The following is a 22,518-nucleotide window of genomic DNA, read 5'->3' as shown; positions in this document are numbered from 1 at the left end:
TAATCAAAAAAGGATAGTGAGTTATTGAATAAAATTTCACATTATTAAAATTATTATTAATATCTATTTAATGATTACAAATTCCAAAAATTTATGGCCCTAGCATTTTTATTCCCAAAATCTATGTAATTAAAACACCTAAATAACTTAATTCGAGTTGTATAAAAAAGATATCTCACCCATTAAAAATTATGATCGTTCTATCTATTTAAGTTTTTTTTTTTAAATTAAGTTCAATCAAATTGATTTAAACTTAATAAAAATCAATTTTTTTATTGAAAGCTTGTAAATACGCTCCAATTTTTAGCAGCATCGCACACTTACCTTTTTTTGTATTATTTTTTTTTTGCATTCTTTTGTTTTCTGTGCATGTAATTTTTGTATTTTTCTTTTTTTTTTTCTCTTCATCTTTCTAGTAATTTTTGTAGCATTATCTATGTCTTCTTCTTTTATTTAATTTTTTATTTTTATTTTTGTTAAAAGGGTAAAATAAAAAAAATTATGAGAATGTAAGACAAAAAAGATAAAGATGATAATAACAAAGAAGAAGAAGATGATGAGAAATTTTGAATTATACAGAAGTTATAAAAAAATAACACCGAGATATCTTAATAATAACACCGAAATTTCTTAATTTTAACACCAAAATTTAACTACAAAATACAATTTTAATGTTGTATTTTTTTTTTTTGCTTCTTATGATGATGCTGATAATCATAGTAATGATAATGATGATGATGAGGAGGAGGGGAAATAATAGTTTTGAATTGTTATTCTTATTTTTTTTAGGAGTGTTATTTTTTATCATATTAGACTTAAATAAATATGTATTACAATCTTATTTAATTGAATTAATGTAAAAAGTAAATTGCATACTAAAAGATCACAAGATAGCACTGAAATTACTTGAATGAACATGTTTATACTATATTGCAATCTTATTTAGTTGAATAAATGTAGCTTCACACTTATTGGATTGAATTCTTACAAAAAAAAATACCGAAATTTCTTAATTTTGACATCAAAATATTGCTATAAAAACAAAAAAAATTCTTAATTTTGATACTAAAATTTTACTACAAATACAAAAATATCTTCTTAATGTGTCCTTAAGCTTTAATAAGAGCTTCTTTTCTTCTTCTACTTACTAACTAAAGATAATAAAAAGGAATATTCTAATTTGGTGTTCTAATCTTATTAGGTAATCATGATTATTAAGATAACGAAGAATAAGTGGAGTAGGAGGAAGAGGCATTATTGTTTTGAATTGTTATTCTTATTTTTTTAGGAGCATTGCTTCTCATATTAGACATGAATGAACATGTATTACAATTTAATTTAATTGAATGAATGTACAAAATAAATTGTATACTAAAAGATTACAAGATAACACCAAAATTACTTGAATGAATATGTTTGTACTATATTAAAATCTTATTTAGTTGAAAGAATGTAGATTCATATTTATTGGATTGAATTCTTTTTAGAAACAAAAAATACCAAAATTTTTTAATTTTGACACCGAAATATTGTTACAAAAACACATAAATCTCTTCTTTAATGCTACATTTTTTTCTTCTTATTCTTCTTTTTTTTCTTGTTATTCTTACTTCTTTTAAAAGTATTATTTCTCAATTAGACTTGAATGTACACTCATTGGATTGAGATCTTACATGTGCAAAAAGTTTGAAAGAGAATGAAGGAGAAAAAGAAACACAGTAATTTATGTATAAGAAAAAAACGATATTGACAACAATAACTATGATGATGATGGTGGAGGAGGAGGAAAAAGAAGGAGGAGAATAAAATGAAAAAGAAAAGAGGAGGAAGAGGAGGAGGTGGTGGTGGTGATGATGACGACGATGACGATAGTGAAAGAGAAATATGAGAAAAAAGGAGGAGAATAAATAGAGATAGTAGCAGCAGCAATGATGATGATGATGATGATAATGGAGGAGGAAAAAAATGAAGAAGGAAAATAAATTCAAAAGAGAAAGGAAGGGAGAAGTTGTGAGTGAATGAGTTATTTATAACAAACACTTGAGTAATAAAGTATTCTTTTTAGTAAATCTTTATTTCTCTTGTATTCTTAGCTTTTTTTGCTAAGTATTAAAAGTTAGAATGACTTAGTTTTAACTAAAGAGATTGAGTAAGTTTAAGTACCAACACAATAATATTAGAATATGTCCAAGACTGTGACACCTATCTCGAATTACATTGGCCGTGTCTTCATTTCAACGCATTTTAAAAATAGAACCACTTTGATAAAGACACTAAAAATATTTTTTTTAAAGACGTTTATATGTATCATGTTATTATTGGACGTCTTTATTAAACCGGTTAATAATTTATTTTTAATAAATTAGAACAAAATCGAATTATTATAGCAACAATAATAAACCCAATTGTCCACAATATAATTATTAGATCCGATTGATTTACACAATCTGAACTAATCATGTTTAAATTTTTTGATAAAAAGATACATATATTCCTAACTTTTTATTATGTAGACATTTAAATTCTTAAATATTTAAAAATACAATTAGGTCCTTAGAAAAAAATCCTAACCCTAGTCTCTTAGTTTTGTTCTGATTTATTAAGAAATTAAAAAATAACCGATTCATTAATACGTCTAATAATAATACGACACATATACATTTTTACAAAAAGACATTTTACATATTTTTATGAAAGCATCCATTTTTTAAAAATTGTATTTGGATAATAATATTTTTTCAATGATTTTTGGACTTCCATACATGTAATATAATTGAATATAGGTGATTGTTTCGATATCCTTAATACATAAAGAGATATAGGGGTGTCAAAGTGGGTCGTCTCGCCCCAACCCGTTCCGCCCCGCCAACTAAAATGCTAGTCCACCCTGTTTTATGGCGGATTGGCGGGTTGGCGGACTAGCCCGCTTGACTATTTTTTTTTGAAAAATAAAATTCATTAAACTTAACCAAAAAATAATAATTAAAAAATCAAATACAAATAAAAAATAGTCAAATTATAATATAATTTTTTTAATTTTTAACTTCAATAAAATTGTTCAAAATAATATTTGTCAATAGAATCATTATTTTAAAAAATAAGTCACATAATTTGAGCATATATACAAAATTGTAAAATAAAATAAATAAAGTTAATAACTAAAAGAAGAATAAAAACAAAAATGAAAAAAAATGTTTAAAAATTCTATAATTATTAATTTTATAATAGTAATCACTCTTTTATTTAATAAAAAAAAATGAAAATCTTCGGCCCGACGGACCGCCCCGCCCCACCAAAACCCGCCAATTTGACGGTACGGGTTTGGCAGATTTTTTTAATTTGGCGGGCTCCAAATCCTAGTCCGACCTGCCTTTTTTAGCGAGTTTAACGGATCGGCCCGACGGGCTCGGCCCGTTTTGCCACTCCTAAAGAGATACATTATTTTAGGAGCACTGAGTTTATCTATCACAATTATTAAAAATAAATACTTTTTAAAAACTATTTGCAAATTAAATGCTATTTTTTAAAATTACTAGAAATAAATGCTTTTTTAGAATTATTCCCACCAAAACCCGCCAATTTGACGGTACGGGTTTGGCAGATTTTTTTAATTTGGCGGGCTCCAAATCCTAGTCCGACCTGCCTTTTTTAGCGAGTTTAACGGATCGGCCCGACGGGCTCGGCCCGTTTTGCCACTCCTAAAGAGATACATTATTTTAGGAGCACTGAGTTTATCTATCACAATTATTAAAAATAAATACTTTTTAAAAACTATTTGCAAATTAAATGCTATTTTTTAAAATTACTAGAAATAAATGCTTTTTTAGAATTATTTGTTTTCAAATTGGCGTAAAAGGAATGTAACTCTCCACAGGTACTTATCAATTTGTAGGTACTAATAATGGCAGAATGGAAGTGAAGAAGATATGTTTGGTGTATTCGCGTAAGAGTAAGACGGAGTAGATAGTAGGTGGACCTTAGACCCTTAGTCGTGACTCCTTACGCCCCAGCTTTCAATTAGCTGTGTCAAATTGTCAATTGTCATCACGCGTTTTGTACAAGCCGACAACAAACCGTGCCCCATTGATTTTCTTATCTTTCTTCTTAATTTCTGAGTACCTGAAAGTGATCCTTTAGGGCACCCAAACCAGTTCCTTTATAGTTTTATTTTAAATCCCTCCTCCGTTAGTTCTTTACTAAGTGTACTGCATAAGAATCAAGTATAACAAAAATAGAACAATAAATTTCCTACAATAACTTGCCTTCTAAGCATGCAGCAAGTCTTACAACTAAAGAGAGCTAGAAGAGCACATGGGAAAGTGTAACATCACCATCTCCGTGGATATAAAAGATAAAGTTTGCTCTCATTTTCCGAAATTATTTTTATAACACAAAAGTTTAATTTACACACCAATGGGATTCTCGTTTGGAATTTCCTAAAGATCCGAGTCCTAAGGCACTCAAAAAGTTGAAAGCACGGGCCGGCTAGCCTTTTCTGATTGCGATTAAAATTTACAAGATCATCCCATCAATTCAATAAGAGTAGTCCCATATCAGTTTGATAAGCTTCATTTTAGTACACGATTAACAATAAAAGATAAACTTCCATTTGCTAAATTAATTAATTAACATTAGAATTAGTCAATTAATAGTAATAATTTAATTCTATAAAATAAAACTCCTGGGTCCTACCACCACATCAAAAACTAATTGAACTCTCCGCGTTAAATGTTAAAGGTCAACAATGAAGCTTTTGGATAAGTACTATCACATTTTAGAGAGATCGTTAGATGGAGAATAGAGAGCATATGCTATCATGTATCACGCAAATGTGAAAACAAATATTCTTACATATTCTTATTGCATCATTATCAGACCACATCATATTAAACTCGGTAGAACACCAAAACCAAAATACACCCATAACGGTAATGGTTCCACACAAAGCACACTCGGAACTTAAAATATTAATTAGTAAATAATAAATAACAAAAAAAAAAAAGGAGCAATACCAAATCTTACACAGCACCAAGGCAAAGAGGGTCTTACATCTCTGGCCTCAAGGTAAACGCACCAAATCAATGCCCCCGTGAAACCAGCGAATCGCCAAACGCCACGTGCACAACCCTTTTATTTTTAATAATTTTCAGTTTTTCACAATATTATTTATTTATTTTTTAATATTATTATTATTATTATTATTAATTATTATTTTTCCTTGTTTATATCGCCAGTACGAGACCTGGGACCGATTTTCCGGTGAAACCAGAGACACTGCTCTCCCAAACGCAAGGGAACCCTCCGGAGTCAGAGCTCGCCGGAACAATTTCCGATTCACCAGAATCTGAATCGGAATCAGAGTCTCCGATCTTGGTAACGGTTAAGGAAGTGTTGAAGTACTCCCTGACCTGGGTGATTATCCCATCCGTGACTGTCCAGGCGTGGACCCAGGCGACGGAGCGCACGGCGTCGCGGCCCTCGGCGATGACGGTGCTGCCAAAGGACACGACGGAGAGCGGAACGAACTCGAAGGAGCCTGCAGCGGTGGAAGCGGAGGAGGAGGATTCTCCGGTTAGCAAGCGCTTCAGGAACTGGCAGGACGGTGGACCATGGAACCACCACTCGAGGTCTGGAGCCACGAGATTAAGGACCGCGTGAGAGTCACGCGCGCTTAGGGCGTCATAAAATGCTCGAACCAGCTTAATGTTGCTGGAGTCAGCAGCGTCCACCAACAAGGCTTCCTGAGAGTTAGCCAGTTCGTGCTGAAAATGTCTGAATCGAGGGTTCTAGAAGGTGGTTTTGGGCTTATTTTCTTTTCTGTTTCAGATAGGGAGGGGGATGAAGAATGACTGAATGAGGATGAGATCGTTTTGAATAAAAAGGTTTTGGTATTTATAGAGACCTTGGTGAGGTCGAGCTTTGATCCAGTGCAGACGCTTTCACGAGGGGTTGGGGGTCTGCTGACGTGGCTGTTTTTGATTGGGGATGGATAAATTATAGAGAGCTGGGAATAGGATTTAAGGATGATCTCACACACTCGCGTTTTATGTTTTTACTTTTTAATATATTTTGTTGTCTTAAAAATTCAAAGATTTTTTATTTTAATAAATAAATTAAATATAATAATTATTAAAATAAATAATTTAAAAAATATTTACTGAGATAAATATTTACGGTATAAACGAAATATATGTAGTTTTTTAATTTTTATATATTTCGTTTACAGTGTAAACGAGATAGATGTTATTTCGTTTATATTTTTTTTTGTGACTATTATCTCGTTTATATTGTAAACAAAATATATGTATTTATAAATAATTAAATATAATTTTTAAAAATAATAAAAAATATTAATATTTTTAATTTGACCAAATTCTTATTGATAGAATGTTTTAAATAATGAAAAAATGAATAATTTTAAATAATTAAAAAAGATAAACAATCTATTTTAAATAATAAAAAAATAAATTATCTATTTAAAATAAACATTTACTTTTTTATCCATTAAAATAAAAAAATTGCACTTAGATTGCCCATTATTAACACAGTATTTTTTTTGTGTGTAGCACATAGCGGTAGTTAGAAAGTTAGAATATGTGTAACGGAAAATTCGATGGTGGTGTGTGGAAGTGGTCGTCGTTTGGGAGCTTAAGGGTGCGAAAGAAGGGGGAGAATTTGTTATGATCGGCTTATCGCAACAAAGTAACAAGAAGCACGCGAGGATCATGCGGTTATAGATTATAGTTAGTTACGCACTATTATTAAGGGCTCTCTAAGGTAGCGTTTGTTTTGCAGTAATTGAGAGACTGAGACACAATATCATGTTTGTTGGTTTAGAGACTGATACTAAAATTTTTGTTTCTATTCTTAAAATTTCAGTATTTCAGTGCCTCTAAAATGTAGGAATAAGGGGACTGATATTTTTAGAAACAGAGACTAAAATTTTAATAATATTTTATACCTGAAATACTCTCATTTTAATTAATTAATTCCAATGTTATCTTTTAAGCAAATTAAATTAGAGTTGTATTCTTGTTTTAATTTTTGTCTCTCACTTGGCACCAAACAGAATACTAAAACTTATTTCAGTCTCTGTCTCTTAGTCTCTGTCTTTCAGTCTCAGTCTTTCAACATCTGTCTCTCCACCAAACGCTACCTAAAAGACAATGATTTATTTGTATTGTGTACAATGGGCTATAATGTTATATGAGTTATAAAATGAACATCTTTTATATTATTTAGAATAATCATATATTCGGATAATAAATATCTTCTCAAAAGTTTAAACTGATTTTTGGATTCATCAAGAATCAAATTCTTGACCTTTTGGATGTAGAACTCTAATACCATGTCATGATACTACTTATCCCAAAAACTTCGATGAGAAAAGATAGAATTAATAATTATATCTCTAATACTCCCTAAATTTCTATTGTACACATTGTACAAATATTCCATTGGCTCATCATACTTTTTTATTATTAAGAGAAGATTATTTGTTTTTTTTTTTTTCAAATTATCTAAAAGTAAAATAAAAAAGTAAAATTTATTTTTTTATTTTATATCTGCCATAAAAAAATTGGATGTCAACGTAATCTATTTATTTTAAATAGATAGTTCATCGTTTTTATTATTAAAATAGATTGTTTATTCTTTTTATTATTTAAAATGAATTGTTTATCTAATAGTTGGCAGACATTATCTCAATGTTTAATTTATTGTGCATCAAATTTATACTTTTTATATTTTTATTTTAATTTATTCTACCAATTTTTTCAATGAAGATGGATTAATTGGTTAGATTGATTTCTATTAAGAGTCAATCCAAAATAACTGTCTTAACAGTAGGTAATTTAACGTTGCACTTTCAAAGTAAATGTTATTATTATTTAAAATAGACAATTTATCTTTTCTATTATTTGAAACATTCCATTAGTAAGAGTTTGGTCAAATTAAAAGCATTAATATTTTTTATTATTTTTAAAAATTATATTCAATTATTTATAAATACATATATTTCGTTTACACTGTAAACAAAATAATTTTAAATGTATCTTATTTATACTGTAAACGAAATAATTTTGTATGTATCTCATTTCGGTAAATATTTTTTAAATTAATTATTTTGATAATTATTATATTTAATTTATTTATTAAAATAAAAAATCCGAAAATTCAACTTTTAACAAAATATATCTTAAAATAAAAATTAATGTTTTGACTTCTTAAAAATATATTAAACATATAAAAATATTTAGAGATTAAATTTTAATGTAAATTTTTTTTCATAACTTGAAATTGGTGATTTTATATTAAATAATTATATATATATATATATATACACGAGTAGTTTCACTAGTTTGTTATTTACAACAAAAACATGAAAAATAATTGTATATTTTATTAAATTGATATTATCTTTGAAGATTGAAATAACATTAAAAAAACATTTTACCAAAAATTAAGTTTTCGTCAAAATGTTTTTTTTCATAAGAAATGAAACAGGAGAAAAGTAAATCTACTTTTTACGAAATTTTTTTAAATAATATTTTATTTATTAATATATATATTTTAAAAAAATTTATATCTCTTTTGAACTTATAAGACATAAGAAATTGTTATTATTGTTATTATTGTCCAATGAAAGACAGATATCTCATTGAGTTGTCATATCTACATGTTAGACATCTCATTGTTAAATACGTGTGTTGTTTATATCTAACTATGTTTTAATAAAAAATAAAAATACTTTTCAAATATATTTGAAATCATCTAAATATTATCATGTATGATTTGTCTAAGCTTATTCTTAACCTATATTCTTGAAATGAATTTATAAACAGTATATATTATTATTTATTAAAATAAAAATCATTTTAAATACTTCATATAATAAAAAATGACATTAAAAATAATTAAAATATTAACTTATATCTTAATATTAATAAAATATTACGGTAATGTATCTAAAAATACTTCACTTTTTATATAGATAATGTGTGTGCATGTCTTATAAAAATTTAAAATTCGTGTATTCGTATATCTCGTATCGTGTGCTGTAACTTATGTTCATATCAATATCTGTAATTCATAACTATTGCCATATATATCTTACTCAAAATTAAAGAGACATAGTGGCTCAAAACCACTAACAGGAATAGAAAGTGGCACCATAAAATGAATCAGGTTGCTCTATAGGAGTTCATGCCAAAGAGGGGTCTTAAGCACAAACTCTTCTAAATTTTTACTCCTACTAGGTGTGTCTGATTCAGTTACATACTCGTCGACCAACTCTAAATCGCCTTCCATATATTGGATTGCAGGAAAGCATAAGACTATTGAGTAAGTTAAATCTCAAAGTGGTATATAAACTTGTAATCGAGCCTCGAATTCATCCTTAAACTTAAAACTGCCTCAATTTTTTTTCAACTTAACACCAGTCATCCCTAAAGCACTTTTTGTCAATCGCTTGTCATCAGAAAGTTGAGCTAGACCGATTTTTGCTTCGTTAGCACCGAAATGATGTTATTTTGGATATATATATATATATATATAAAAATTCCTAATGGCCGTCGAGGCCCCTCTCCCTAACCTCACTCTCTCACACTCACATGACTAACCACACAGCAAAGACAGAGCTTTCCTTAACCCTCTTTGTCACTGCCTCTTGCCGTCCTCCGTCTTGGTGTCGCACCACTCGCCCCCTCCCCAACCTAGTATCTCACACTCACAACACTCAAACACGACAGAGGCAGAGAACAAAGCTTCAACCTTCTCTGTTGTTACCTCTCGTTGGCCTCCATCTCTTCATCGTGACATCGTCGGCCCCTCTAAATTACTGCGTCGTCTTGTTTCTTGCACTCACTGCTCACTGCTGCCTCCCTCTCTACTTGTCGCGCTTGCTGCCCATCACTCACTAGAACCTCCCTCACTACTCATCGTCGTCATTGCTCGCACGCTTGCGCTTTTCTCTTGTCTCCTCTTTGTCTCCTTCTACCTTCGTCTTCTCTCTTTTGGCTCGGTTCTCTACCTATGCGTGCGGCCAAGGTGAGTTTTCTAGTTTTTTTTAGTTATTATTTAATATTTTGGGTGATTGTTGCTGCTGATTTTATTTTAACGTAGCTATAGTGGTTTATTTTTTCTGTTTTGTATTTTGTAATTATTGCTGGTTTTTTCTGATTGTTGCTATTTATTTTTGTGACTGTTGCTGTTTAGGTAGAAGGCAAGAGTTGAAGGTGATGTTGTTGTTGTTGCAGTGATGATTAGATTTGGAAGGTGAGAGTAGTTGAAGATGAAGAAGAAGAGAGCGAGGTAGAGAATCCAATGAAGATAATTTGGGGATTAGGATTTGAAAAAGGAAAATTGACCAAATTGCAAAAATAAAGTTTCCTTCGCCATGTCAGCTAGTCGTTATAGTGCCAGCGTGGCAGGAATCACTCCAGCTCAGCTTTCTGATGATAAGCGATAGACCAAAAGTACTTCAGGGACGACCGGTGTTAAGTTTAGAAACAAATTTAGGGCAATTTTAAGTTCAGGGATGAGTTCGAGGATCGATTGCAAGTTCAAAAACAAATTTGCTAGTCTGGCTGATTTCTATTCATCAATTGAATTGTTTAAAGATATAAATAAGAGTTGAGCATTGAACCGATGGTCTGGCCGATTCATTTCAAAAATTATATCATTTAGGGATATAAACCATAGTTGACTGATCAAACTCGTAGAAAGTTGGTGGTTCATAATGAATTGGCGCCGGTTTAGTAAGAAAAAATCGCATGCTTCCACTGTAAAGGAGTGGGTGAAAAGAAAGCAGTAAATGACTATTCTAATGGGCACTTTGCATTAAATGAATGTAGACACCAAACTCAATGTGTGAACACTAAACCTAGTGTGTTGTTTTCCCCTTAGAGATATGCTAGGCACCCAAATGTTTATAGAAATTCAAGTTTTGCAAATGCACTACACTTTGATCCATACACCTGATAAACCCCATTTTGAGGGTTTATCTTGTGTCGATTTCAGGGGTTTTATCAATGATTCCACACACTTTTCACATGAAAATACAAGACTTTGTGTTCCTTTCCTAATTTTGCCTCATGAATGAAAACATGCTTATTTTGCACTAGATTAGATACATTTCTAATCATCTCTTTGCACCATTCGATGCCGTGACCTGTGTGTTAAGTGGTTTCAGGATATAGGGCAGGGATGAACCGGAAGAGAGAAGGAGAATGGGCGCAAAGGAAAGGAACATGAGAAATTGAGTTTTGAGAACTTCAGCGAGGGCGCGTGCGCGCACTTGGCGCGCCCGCGTGGATTGCGCCGCTAGAAGTCAAAGCCAGAAGCCAAGCCACGAGCCGACATGTGTAGCGGCTAGGTCCTAATCTCCATGGGCGCGCACGCGTACGTTGCGCCTCCGCTCGCATTGCAAGATGCCCCAGTGGCGCGCACGCGTGCTTTGCGCCTGCGCGCCGATGCTCGAATATGATTTTTTTTAGAAGTCACGTGATCTGGGCGTGGAGAGAGTTGGAGATCTCATCTTGGGGAAGTGCCTTGGCGGGAAGAGCTTAAGAAGACCAGGGGTTGAAGGGTTGAGGGACTTTTTGCTCATTTTTAGATGGTTCTAGATTTTTTTGCTATTGGTAGTTACACTCTTGAGGGTAGAGAGAGATTCCAAGCTTTCATTAGGGTTCATCTCCTTCCATTTCTGAATTCTCAATCACTCTTTGGTGAGATCTATTGCAATTTTCAATTTACTTTGTTCATGTTATAGATCTTCTTCTCTAATCTCAATTAGTGCTTGTAATTGCTCAATTCTCATAGATCCTAGATTCAACTTTGTAGTTTTGGATTCTATCAATTTCCTGAGAAGTTTATTTCTATTGTTGTTCTTGGTTAATTGTTGTTAGTTCCTTGTGTTGAAGCACTTTCAATTCTACTTTCTTCTCACTTTTACTATGCCTTTCATCCTTGCTCATCAATTGTTTGATAAAATGCCAACACTAGTTATGGAGTAAAAGTTTCTTACTTGGCATAGGGTTTGGACCATTAGAAAGAGTTGAATAGTTTATGTTGATTGCTGATTTGGAATTAGAAATTGCTAATTGACTTGGAGTGCACTAAAGCTAGATTTCCCTAAGGTAAAACTAGGACTTGTGACTCAAGTTAGTTACTCTCATTTGACTTTCCTCTATACCTAGGGATTAACTAAATGAAGCAAGGCCTAATTGTTGTCATCATTGAAGGAACTATAAGGATAGAATTCCTAATGCCAACCCTAGGCCAAGCTTTCTAAAGATTGATTGTTTGTCATCTATTTTGCTAAACCTTCAAGGAATCATAACAAGGCTTCCCAATCAATAAGATGCATTCTCTAGCAATTCCAAGGGAGGACGACTCGGGAGACTAGTACTCTCGGTTATAGATTGTAGGATTGTTTGATGCGGAGTTTAAGTGTCGGTTAGACTATACTCACGATCATATTCATCATTGAATTCTAAATCGACTTGCTAAAATTTTGTTTATCAACACCACCTAACACAACTAACTCAAAACAAAACAAACATATGAAGGAAATGTTACCAAGTTTGGGTTGCCTCCCAACAAGCACTTCTTTAATGTCACTAGGTAGACGGTTGATTCTTGCTAAAGTGGATGATAATCATGGTGCTTCAACTCCTCCCCTCTCACTGTGAATCTTCTCCCATGGTCTTCATCCATGAGCTCAATATGTTCAAGAAAAAGAATCTTCTGTACTGTATATGGCTTCAAGGGGTGGTGAACTAACACTACTTTTTTTCCTGGTGAGAAGTCTCCTGTAGGGATATTCTTGTTTCTCTACCCTCTAGGCACCTTCTTGAGAACTTTCTTCTTATTTGATGATGCACACCCAACACTAAACTTAGGCTTGGTATTAAGGATAATTTTGTTGATTTCAAAGGGAGGCTTGAGTTGCAAACTATTGTCATCCTCTTTTGTGCCTTCAACTCGTTGCACCACTTTTATTTCTTTTTTTCCTTTCAAGTGTTGTGGTGGAGCTTCTTAAGTTGCTTCATCATGGGATTCTTGGAGACTTAGATCACTTGATTCAACCTTCATGCAATCCTCTTTGTCGCTTGAGTGATGCATGATTTTGAAAACATGAAATATTAAGTGCTCATCATGCACCCTCAACATTAATTCACCCTTTTCAATATCAATAAAGGATTTTCCAGTGGCTAGGAAAGATCTCCATAGAATCATGGAGGTATTTTTATCCTCCTCTATATCAGGAATGACAAAATCTATTGGGAGGAAAAACTTTCCTACTTTTATCAAGACATTCTCAACCATTTTATGTGTATACTTTATTGATTTGTCTACTAATTAGAGAGCTATTTTTGTAGATTTCATCTCTTGAATTTGTAGCTTCTTCATCACAGAGAGAGGCATCAGATTGATACTTGCCCCTAAATCACACAATGCTCTTTCAAAAGTTGTATTTCCAATGGTGCAGGAGATTTGGAAACTTCTAGGATTTTTCTTCTTCCTTGAAAAATTCCTTTGAATAATTAGACTACGCTCTTGGGTCTTAACCACTGTCTACCTTCCCTTCAATGATCTTCTTTTGGACAACAATTTCTTCATGAATTTAACATATAGTGGCATTTGTTCAAGTGCTTCTATGAATAAAATGTTGATGTATATTGTCTTGAATATTTTCAAGAATTTGGAGTATTTCTTTTCCTTGTTTTCTCCCTTGAACCTTTAAGGGTAGGGATTTCTCGGTTTGTACGCCTCTATTGCCTCCTTCTTCACTGAACTTTCACTTAGTACAGGGATTTTTTACTCTTACTTTTGCATTTCTAACTCCTCCTTTGTAGTTCATTCATCATGCACTTCATGGCTTGTGACTTCTTTCTCCATAGCTTTCTCACTTAGTAGTATGATAACCTTGCATTTTACTCTTGGGTTGATCTCAGTATCTGACAAACCCCATTTGTAGGGTTTATCTTGTATTAAATTTAAGGGATTTTATCACCTTTCACCCACATTTATTCAATGAAATAGCATGGTTTTGTACATTCTCCTTTAATTGTGCTTAAGAGTGAAAACATGCTTTTTAGGTCTTAAAATAGATAAATATAATTTACCTTGATTCCATTAGATGCCTTGATATGTTTGTTAAGTGATTTCAGATTTAGTATCACTTGGGAATGTGTTAGTGGGTTTTGCTAATTGTTGAACAATTTGCTCCACTTGCACTTACAAATTTCTAATGGAAGCATCTTGATTCTAAAAATTGGCTTTTGTCTCATTCATGAAACATTTAGATTGTTGTATGAAGTCTGAGGTTGTTTGGACAAATGAGGTTGTGTGTTGAGAAAACTTTTTTAAGGCAATTTCATGTGGCGAAGGTTTTTTAGGGTTATGAGGTGGTTGTGTTTGAGGTAGGTGAGGTTGTTGTGGTAGTTATTAGTGATGGTTATTGAAGTTATTAAAATTATTGTTCATTTGTCCTTGGTTACCCCACCCAAAGTTGGGGTGGTTCCTCCATCCTAGGTTATATGTCTTTGAGAAGGGATCATTTTAAGGTGATCTAGAGGAGTTTCCCATATAGTTTACTTGTTCAATAGGGGGTTGGGTGAGGTTGAATGGTTCACAATTTTCATTGAAGGAGGCTTCTCATCCCATGTCATAAGTAGGGGATTGTGTTCCTACCGAGGACACTTGCATATGGCCAAGTCGTTTAGTGAGAGCACTAATTTGTTGAGACATTGTTTTGTTTTATGCCAAGATGGTATCCAATGTACCCAACTCCATGACTCCTCTCTTCATGCTTCTTTCTGAGGAGTGGAGATATTGGTTGTTGGCAATAATTTCTATCAATTACAGTGCTTCACCAATGGTTTTCATATATAAAGATCCTCCTACTGAGTTGTCTAGTGAGTTCCTTGAGGTAGGATTAATCCCATCATAGAAGATTTGTAATTGAACTCAATCAGCAAACATATTAGGGGACATCTTCTAAGCATCTCATTATATCTTTCTCATGCCTCATATAAAGACTTTCCTTCTTGTTGCCTGAAGGTTTGCACATCATTTCTTAACTTGATTAACCTTTGAGATGGGAAGAATTTAGTTAAGAACTTGCTAACCAAATTCTCCCATATTGCAATGCTTTCTTTGGGTTATGTCTTAAGCTATTGCTTGACTCTATCTTTAATAGAAAATGGGAATAAGAGCAATCTATATGCCTCAACTAATACTTTATTGGTCTTCACTGTGTCAAAAATTTGGATGAAGTTTGATATGTGTTGATTTGGATCCTCCTATGAACTTTCTCCAAATTGACAATTCTATTGAGTTAGTGTGATGAGTTGTGGTTTTAGCTCAAAGTTATTGGCATTTACATTAGGAATCATAATACTACTCCCACAGTTTTCATGATTAGGAGTAGTATATGAATATGATCCTAATGTCCTTCTTGTATAAGCATTAAAGGCATTGTTGTGATTCTCAGCCATGTTTGTGTCTGATTTCTCTTCAACTTCTTTTACCACCCTCTTGTTTCTTGCTTGTTTTCTTAATCTCTAGAGGGTTTGTTCAATTTCTGGCTAAAAAATAAAAGGTTCCTCCTCTTAAATTCCTTGCATAAAATAAAGACACCAAAACAAAGCAAAATTAGAATTCCTTCTATCAAAGTGAAAGAGTTAGGTATAAAAATAAAAAAGTGTTTAATCTAGATAATTAATTAATGCGGTAATTGTTAATCACAATTAATCTGTCAATGGCACCAAACAATTTATATAGATTATAGCAAATCCACAATTTATCAAGTGCATCAAATCATATCAAGTAATACCACGATGAGTGGGTTATCGTTTCCACGAGAATTTATGGATGAAGCAACCATAACTAATTGATTATTCTAGTTAAACGATTCAACTTGTGGTCTGTTGAAACTAAAAAAAATTAAAGAACTAATTGAAAAAAGATTCTAATAGAAATTAAAGGAAATTAATTGAAACATAAATGAAACTAAATGAAAGAAAATAAAAGAGCATAAGTAAATGAAGCAAAATAAAGAAAGCTGTAAATTGAAATAATAGAATGAGGATAATCAATTCACAATAATTAAATAAAAGCTGGGAATTGAAATGAGGCAATTAAATGACAAGAATTAAATGAAAATAGTAAATTGCTGGAATTGAAAGAAAGCTAGTAAATGACTTGAATAAGTAGAAAGCAATTAAATGATGAAGAGAGTAATTTGAATTAAAATGTTGAGGTTTGGAGATATGGTTTTTTTAAAATTGATTAGTTTCACTTCCTTCTCAATCATGCAAGCTAGATCTCTAGCAAATCATAAGTAATTGAATCCCAATTCTTTTGTGATTCAATTTTCTTTGACTTAGTCAATTGCCAATTTCTTGATTAATTGCTCATGAAAAGAGGCGAAGCACAATCTCTTATTCTTAACCACACAATTTTTAAAATCTAGATAAGATTGATTTAATATCACTTATCAAATTCTAGATCTAAAATCATAAGAATTATGAGAGAAGAGTTTTCAAACTCAATTGCTATAATTGCTCTTCCAAGTTAATCATAAATTTCAAGTGAGATTTAAACTATTTTTTAATAGATTTGAATCTTTGTGATGAAGAACGAAAGCTCTCCCTCAGAACAAAAATACATGAATTAAGAACAAGAGAAGATTCATCAATTCATTATAAACCCACAGAGCTCCTCCCCTCAACAGAGAGAATTAGTGACCCATTACAGAGCAAAACTAAATTTCAAAAGAAAGAAAAGAATTGTGAAGAAGAAGAGAAGTCCCTAACTTAGTGTTCTCCCTCCACTTTTATACTACTATCCTTACTCATTAAAATGCAAATTCACATTCAATTACAATCAAATTCACTTCTCAGCCTTCATATGTCTTGGATGTGATTTTTCTTTGGGCTTTGTGATAAACCACTATTTTATGGTTTATCTTGTACTAAATTGAGTGAATTTTATCAATTCTTCATACACTTATTCATATAAACTGCATGGTTTTACAATTCCTTCCTAATTTTGTACCATGATTGAAAACTTGCTTCCTAGGCCTTTAATTTGTTAATTTTTAATTCTCCTTTATTATCATTCGATGCCGTGATGTGTTTGTGAAGTGTTTTCAGGTTTACAGGGCATGAATGGCTTAAAGGATGAAGAGGTGCCATGTCAAAATGGAAGGAACCAATAAACTAAAGAGATTGGAAGCGAGTAGCGACGCGCACGCATGGCTAACACGTGCGCGCGAATGGGCGCATTTCATAGAGACGCGTACGCGTGACCAACGCGTATGCGTGACAAGCGCAGAAGTCCAGCGACGCGTACGCATGACCGACGCGTACGCGTGACAGAGCGTCATGTGTTGCACATATCGGAACTCGCTGGGGGCAATTTTTAGGCTGATTTGGACTCAGTTTCAAGCCCAAAAATGCAGACTAGAGGCAGGGGTGTAGCTGAAACTGAGGACACGCTTCACTTTACTTTTTATTTTAGTTTAGTTTGAGTTTTTTGGAATTCTAGAGAGAGAAAATACTACTTTTCCTAGGGTTCTTAGCATTCTTAGTTTTTTTTCTCTTTTGGATTGGATATTAAGAGAGTTGCTACTACCTTCGATTGAAGTCTTAATTGTGATACAAATTAAATTGATAGTAGGAATTTCGTCGGTTAAGATTGTACTGACAACGCTGTTTTTATTTAATCTTAATTGCTTTTTTTTATTATTTTATTTGTGTGCTTTCTGTTTATTAGTAGTTTTATTATTTAATTTTCTTAATATATTTTATTACCATGAGATCTATGTTTCTTTCATTGAATGACTCGTTCATTTCCGGATCCGAGCTTAGCCGCATTAGATCCTGGAATCGAAAAGACTATTTCACGTATTAGGCGAGCTCGACGTCGGTTAGCCTCTGAGGGTGGTGAAGGGGTTTCTACCAATTCACCAGTCTTATCTGAGGTTGAGTTTGAAGCGTCATTTGAGGAAGAAACTAGTTCCTCTTCTACTAATTCTATTGTTGCCTCTTCTGTTGATTTAAGTGCAGGTACCATGGCAGAGCCTAGAAGGATTACTCTCAAGGAAGCGGGAGCTCCGAATTTTACACTGCAACCATATCAAGCGCGTCATCCGAATTTGACTGCGGATTTTGAAATGAAGACCGCATTGATTAATCTACTGCCTAAGTTTCATGGCTTACCTGCTTAAGAGCCTATCAAGCACCTTAGGAATTTTTAGACAACTTGCTCAAATACTAGGCGACATGGTGCAGATGAGATTGTCGTTTGGCTATATGCCTTCCCATTTTCTCTTGAGAAAAAGGCAAAGGAGTGGTTCTACACTCAACCGGAAGCTGTTGTTACTAATTGGGATATGCTCAGAAGGAAATTCCTGGACAAGTACTTTTCAGCAGAGGTTATAGATAGATTGAGGAAGGAAATTTTCTGTGTCATTCAAGGTAAATTAGAGACTCTCTACGAGTATTGGAAGCGCTTCAGGAATCTCCTAGACTCATGTCCCCACCACAAGATTGACCAGTTGGTGTTGATTAGTTATTTCTGCTAAGGCATGAAGCCTCAAGGCAAGACCTTATTAGATGCTGCGAGTAATGGCTCTCTGACGAAGTATAAGATGGCGACAGAAGTGTGGCAATTGATCACTGATCTAGCTGAGTCTAACCGAAATACAAGGCAAATGACTAATCATCCTAAGGCTGTTACAGAAGTTTCTTCTAGTAGTGAGACCGCTGCTCTCACTAAGACTCTGAGAGAGATGACCAATATACTCAAGTAGCTCCAGCTGAATCAACAACAACCTCTGCCCCCTCCACAGCAGTAATGTCAGCAGTTAGTCCCTCAAAGAGTGTGTGGAATATGCGCTTGCGATTCTCACTACACTGATGAGTGTCCACAACTCCAAGAAGACAACACCTTGGCGGCTACAAATGCTTAGTCTGAATCAAGGGTACTATCAACAAAGCGGTAATTATAACCAAGGTGGTAACTACAATCAAGGTTGGCAAGACACCCCCAACCAAGGGTGGAGAGAAAATCCCAACCAAGGATGTAGAGACAATTCCAACAAAGGATGGAGGGATAACTACAACCAAGGAAGCAGAGACAATGGTGGAAATCAAAGGTGGAATAACAACAACTATCAACAGAACCGGTATCAACAAAATCCTCCATACCGAGCACCTCACCAAAGACAAGCCCAAGAACCTCAACCCAACCAACCACAAGTCCCTCAAATTACCTACCCTCCTTCCTCCTCCAACCAAGATGAAACACTCCGTTCTATCCATCAAGGACAAAAAGAGCTTCAAAATTCACTTACCTCTAGCCTCACCAGTCTTACCTCCACTCTACAAGCTCTTATATCACGAATGGAATCACCCTCTACCTCTAACAATCAGCCTTCAAATTCTAGTGCACTTCCCTCTCAACCTTTATCCAACCCCAAAGGTGGAATCAATGTCATCACTTTGAGGTCCGGCACTACGTTGCAAGAGAGGAGTCCCGAGGAGCCAAGCTCAAGAGAAGACATTCAAGTTGAAGACATTGTTGAGGTAGAAGATGTTGAAGAAGAGGATGAGGTACAAGATGCGGTTGAAGAAGAAGTTGCTCAACCAAGGAATGGAGTATCTAAGGAAGATGATGCTGTGAGAGAAGCCATTCCCATTCCTTTTCCACACCTTGCTAGGAGGACTAAGAAGCAAGTGGAGCTAGAACCCAAGATGGTGGAGATCTTCAAAAAGGTTAAGGTAACTATTCCCCTTTTTGATGCTATTCGTCAAGTGCCTAAATATGCTAAGTTTCTAAAATATTTGTGCACGAATAAAGATAAGAAACATGATTTAGAAACTATTCCCTTGGGTAGCTCAATTTCTGCTCTAATGGGTGCTATACCGGAGAAATATGGTGATCCCGGTCCCTGCATGGTTACTTGTACTATAGGGGGTGTACAATTTGTTGACTGCATGTGTGATTTAGGTGTATGTGTTAGTATTATGCCATTATCTGTATATGATGCTTTAAGGCTCCCACCCTTGAAAAGGTCGGCATCACGTTTTGTTTTGGCAGATAAGAGCATAATTTCATTGGTTGGAATTGCGGAAGACGTCTTGGTGAGCATTAAGAGGTTTACGTTTTCTATCAACTTCTACATTCTAGAGATGCCCCCTAGTGACTCTGGAAGACCTTCATCCATCTTGCTTGGAAGGCCATTTTTGAAGACATCACGGTTTAAGTTAGATGCCTTCTCGGGTACCTATTCTTTTGAGATAGATGGCAGAGAAGTGAGCTTCAACCTTGATAAAGCTATGAAGCACCCACCGGAAGATCACTCTATCTTCCAGTATGACATTATTGATGAGACTGTGGCTGAAGTTCACCAAGAGGCAATAGAAGAGAAGAACACAGAGCAAGGTGCAAGTGTGGGGAAGTCCTCTAAGTATACTGAAGACACCTTGCTACGTCCAGTGGTTCCAGATGATCAAGTGCCAAGCCATGAGCTGAAAATGGAGTTGATGCCCCTTCCACCTCACCTCAAGTTTACCTATCTTGAGGACAATCAAAAGCTCCCAGTGATTATTGCAAAGGAACTTTCTTTCCAACAAGAGGAGCGCTTGCTTAGTGTGCTTAGAAGACACAAGAAAGCTATTGGGTGGAGTTTGGCGGACATAGTAGGTATAAGCCCTCAAGTCTGTGAGCACCATATATTTCTAGAGGAGGGAGCAAGGCCTATCCATCAATCTCAAAGGCGGTTAAACCCCACCATTTTAGAAGTTGTCAAGAAGGAAGTGACCCGATGATGATCGGATATTTTATACGCTTTTTGGGGGTGTTTTTATATAGTTTTTAGTATGATTTAGATACTTTTTAGTATATTTTTATTAGTTTTTAAGAAAAATTCACATTTCTAGACTTTACTATGAGTTTGTTTGTTTTTTTGTGATTTCAAGTATTTTCTGGCAGAAATTGAGGGACCTGTGCAAAAATCTGATAAAGAGGCTGATAGAGGACTGCTGATGTTGTTGGATTTTGACCTCCCTGCACTCGAAGTGGAATTTTTGGAGCTACAGAAATCCAAATGGCGCAATCTTAATTGCGTTGGAAAGTATACATCCAAGGCTTTCCAGCAATATATAATAGTCCATACTTTGCCCAAATTTAGACGATGCAAACTGGCATTTAACGCCAGTTTTCTACCCTATTCTGGCGTCAAATGCCATAAACAAGTTGCAAAGCAGAGTTAAACGCCAGAAACAGGTTACAAACTGGTGTTTAACTCCAAGAATGGCCTATGCATGTGCAAGCTTCAATGCTCAGCCCCAGAACACACCAAGTGGGCCCCAGAAGTAGATTTCTGCACTATCTATTTTAGTTTACTCATCTTTTGTAAACCTAGGTTACTAGTTGAGTATATAAACTACTTTTAGATATTTATTTTGAACCTCATGACATTTTTACATTCAAACTTGTACATTTGAAGGCATGAGTCTCTAAACCCCATGGTTGGGGGTGAGGAGCTCTGTAGCGTCTCGATGAATTAATGCAAGTATTTCTGTTTTCTATTCAATCTCGCTTGTTTCTATTATAAGATATTCATTCACACTTCAACATGATGAATGTGATGATCCGTGACACTCATCACCATTCTCAACCTACGAACGCGTGTCTGACAACCACTTCCGTTCTACCTTAGATTGAATGTTTATCTCTTGGGTTTCTGGCTCACGAGTTTGACTGCCTCTCCTGACAAGAGAGCGTTCAATCCGTGAGTCCAGAGTCTTCGTGGTATAAGCTAGAACCAATGGGCAGCATTCCTAAGATCCAGAAAGTCTAAACCTTGTTTATGGTATTCTGAGTAGGATCTAGGAGGGGATGTCTGTAACGAGCTTCAAACTCACGAACGTTAGGCGTAGTGACAGACGCAAAAGGATCACTGGATCCTATTCCAACATTAGTGAGAACCAACAGATGATTAGCCATGTACATGGACCCTTTTCACTGAGAGGATGACTGGTAGCCATTGACAATGGTGATCCACCAACATACAGCTTGCCATGGAAGGAGACCTGCGTGCGTGAAGAAGAAAACAGTAGGAAAGCAGAAATTCAAAGGACAAAGCATCTCCAAAACCCTAACCCATTCTCCATTACTGCGTAACAAATATTCCTTTCATGCTTTTTTCACTTTTCACAATTAAAACTAAGAACCCTATTGATATCCTGACTAAGAATAATAAGATAACCATAGCTTGCTTCAAGCCGGTAATCTCCGTGGGATCGACCCTTACTCACGTAAGGTATTACTTGGACGACCCAATGCACTTGCTGGTTAGTTGTGTGGAATTACATAGTGTGAGTATAATTTTCGTGCACCAAGTTTTTGGCACCGTTGCCGGGGATTGTTCGAGTTTGAACAACTGACGGTTTATCTTGTTACTTAGATTAAGAAAAAATTTGGCTTTTTGGTTTAGAGTCA

The 22,518-nt window shown here is 34.3% G+C and overlaps 1 protein-coding gene across 1 annotated transcript; it reads right to left on the bottom strand.

Annotated features, from left to right (window-relative positions):
• Window positions 1-4,832: 4,832 nt before the first annotated feature.
• LOC112717380 (uncharacterized) lies at window positions 4,833-18,084 on the bottom strand. The gene is made up of 2 exons (XM_025769431.2): window positions 17,971-18,084; window positions 4,833-5,786 (listed from the first exon to the last, which is right to left on the bottom strand). Exons 1-2 carry the CDS (start codon window positions 18,082-18,084, stop codon window positions 5,223-5,225), a joined length of 678 nt encoding a protein of 225 aa, XP_025625216.1. The 3' UTR covers window positions 4,833-5,222.
• Between the last annotated feature and the right edge of the window lie 4,434 nt (window positions 18,085-22,518).

Source organism: Arachis hypogaea, chromosome 10 (genome assembly GCF_003086295.3).
Source record: "Arachis hypogaea cultivar Tifrunner chromosome 10, arahy.Tifrunner.gnm2.J5K5, whole genome shotgun sequence".
NCBI lineage: Eukaryota > Viridiplantae > Streptophyta > Magnoliopsida > Fabales > Fabaceae > Arachis > Arachis hypogaea.
Note: the sequence above shows the minus strand (reverse complement) of the source record. Positions and strands in the feature narration are given on the sequence as shown.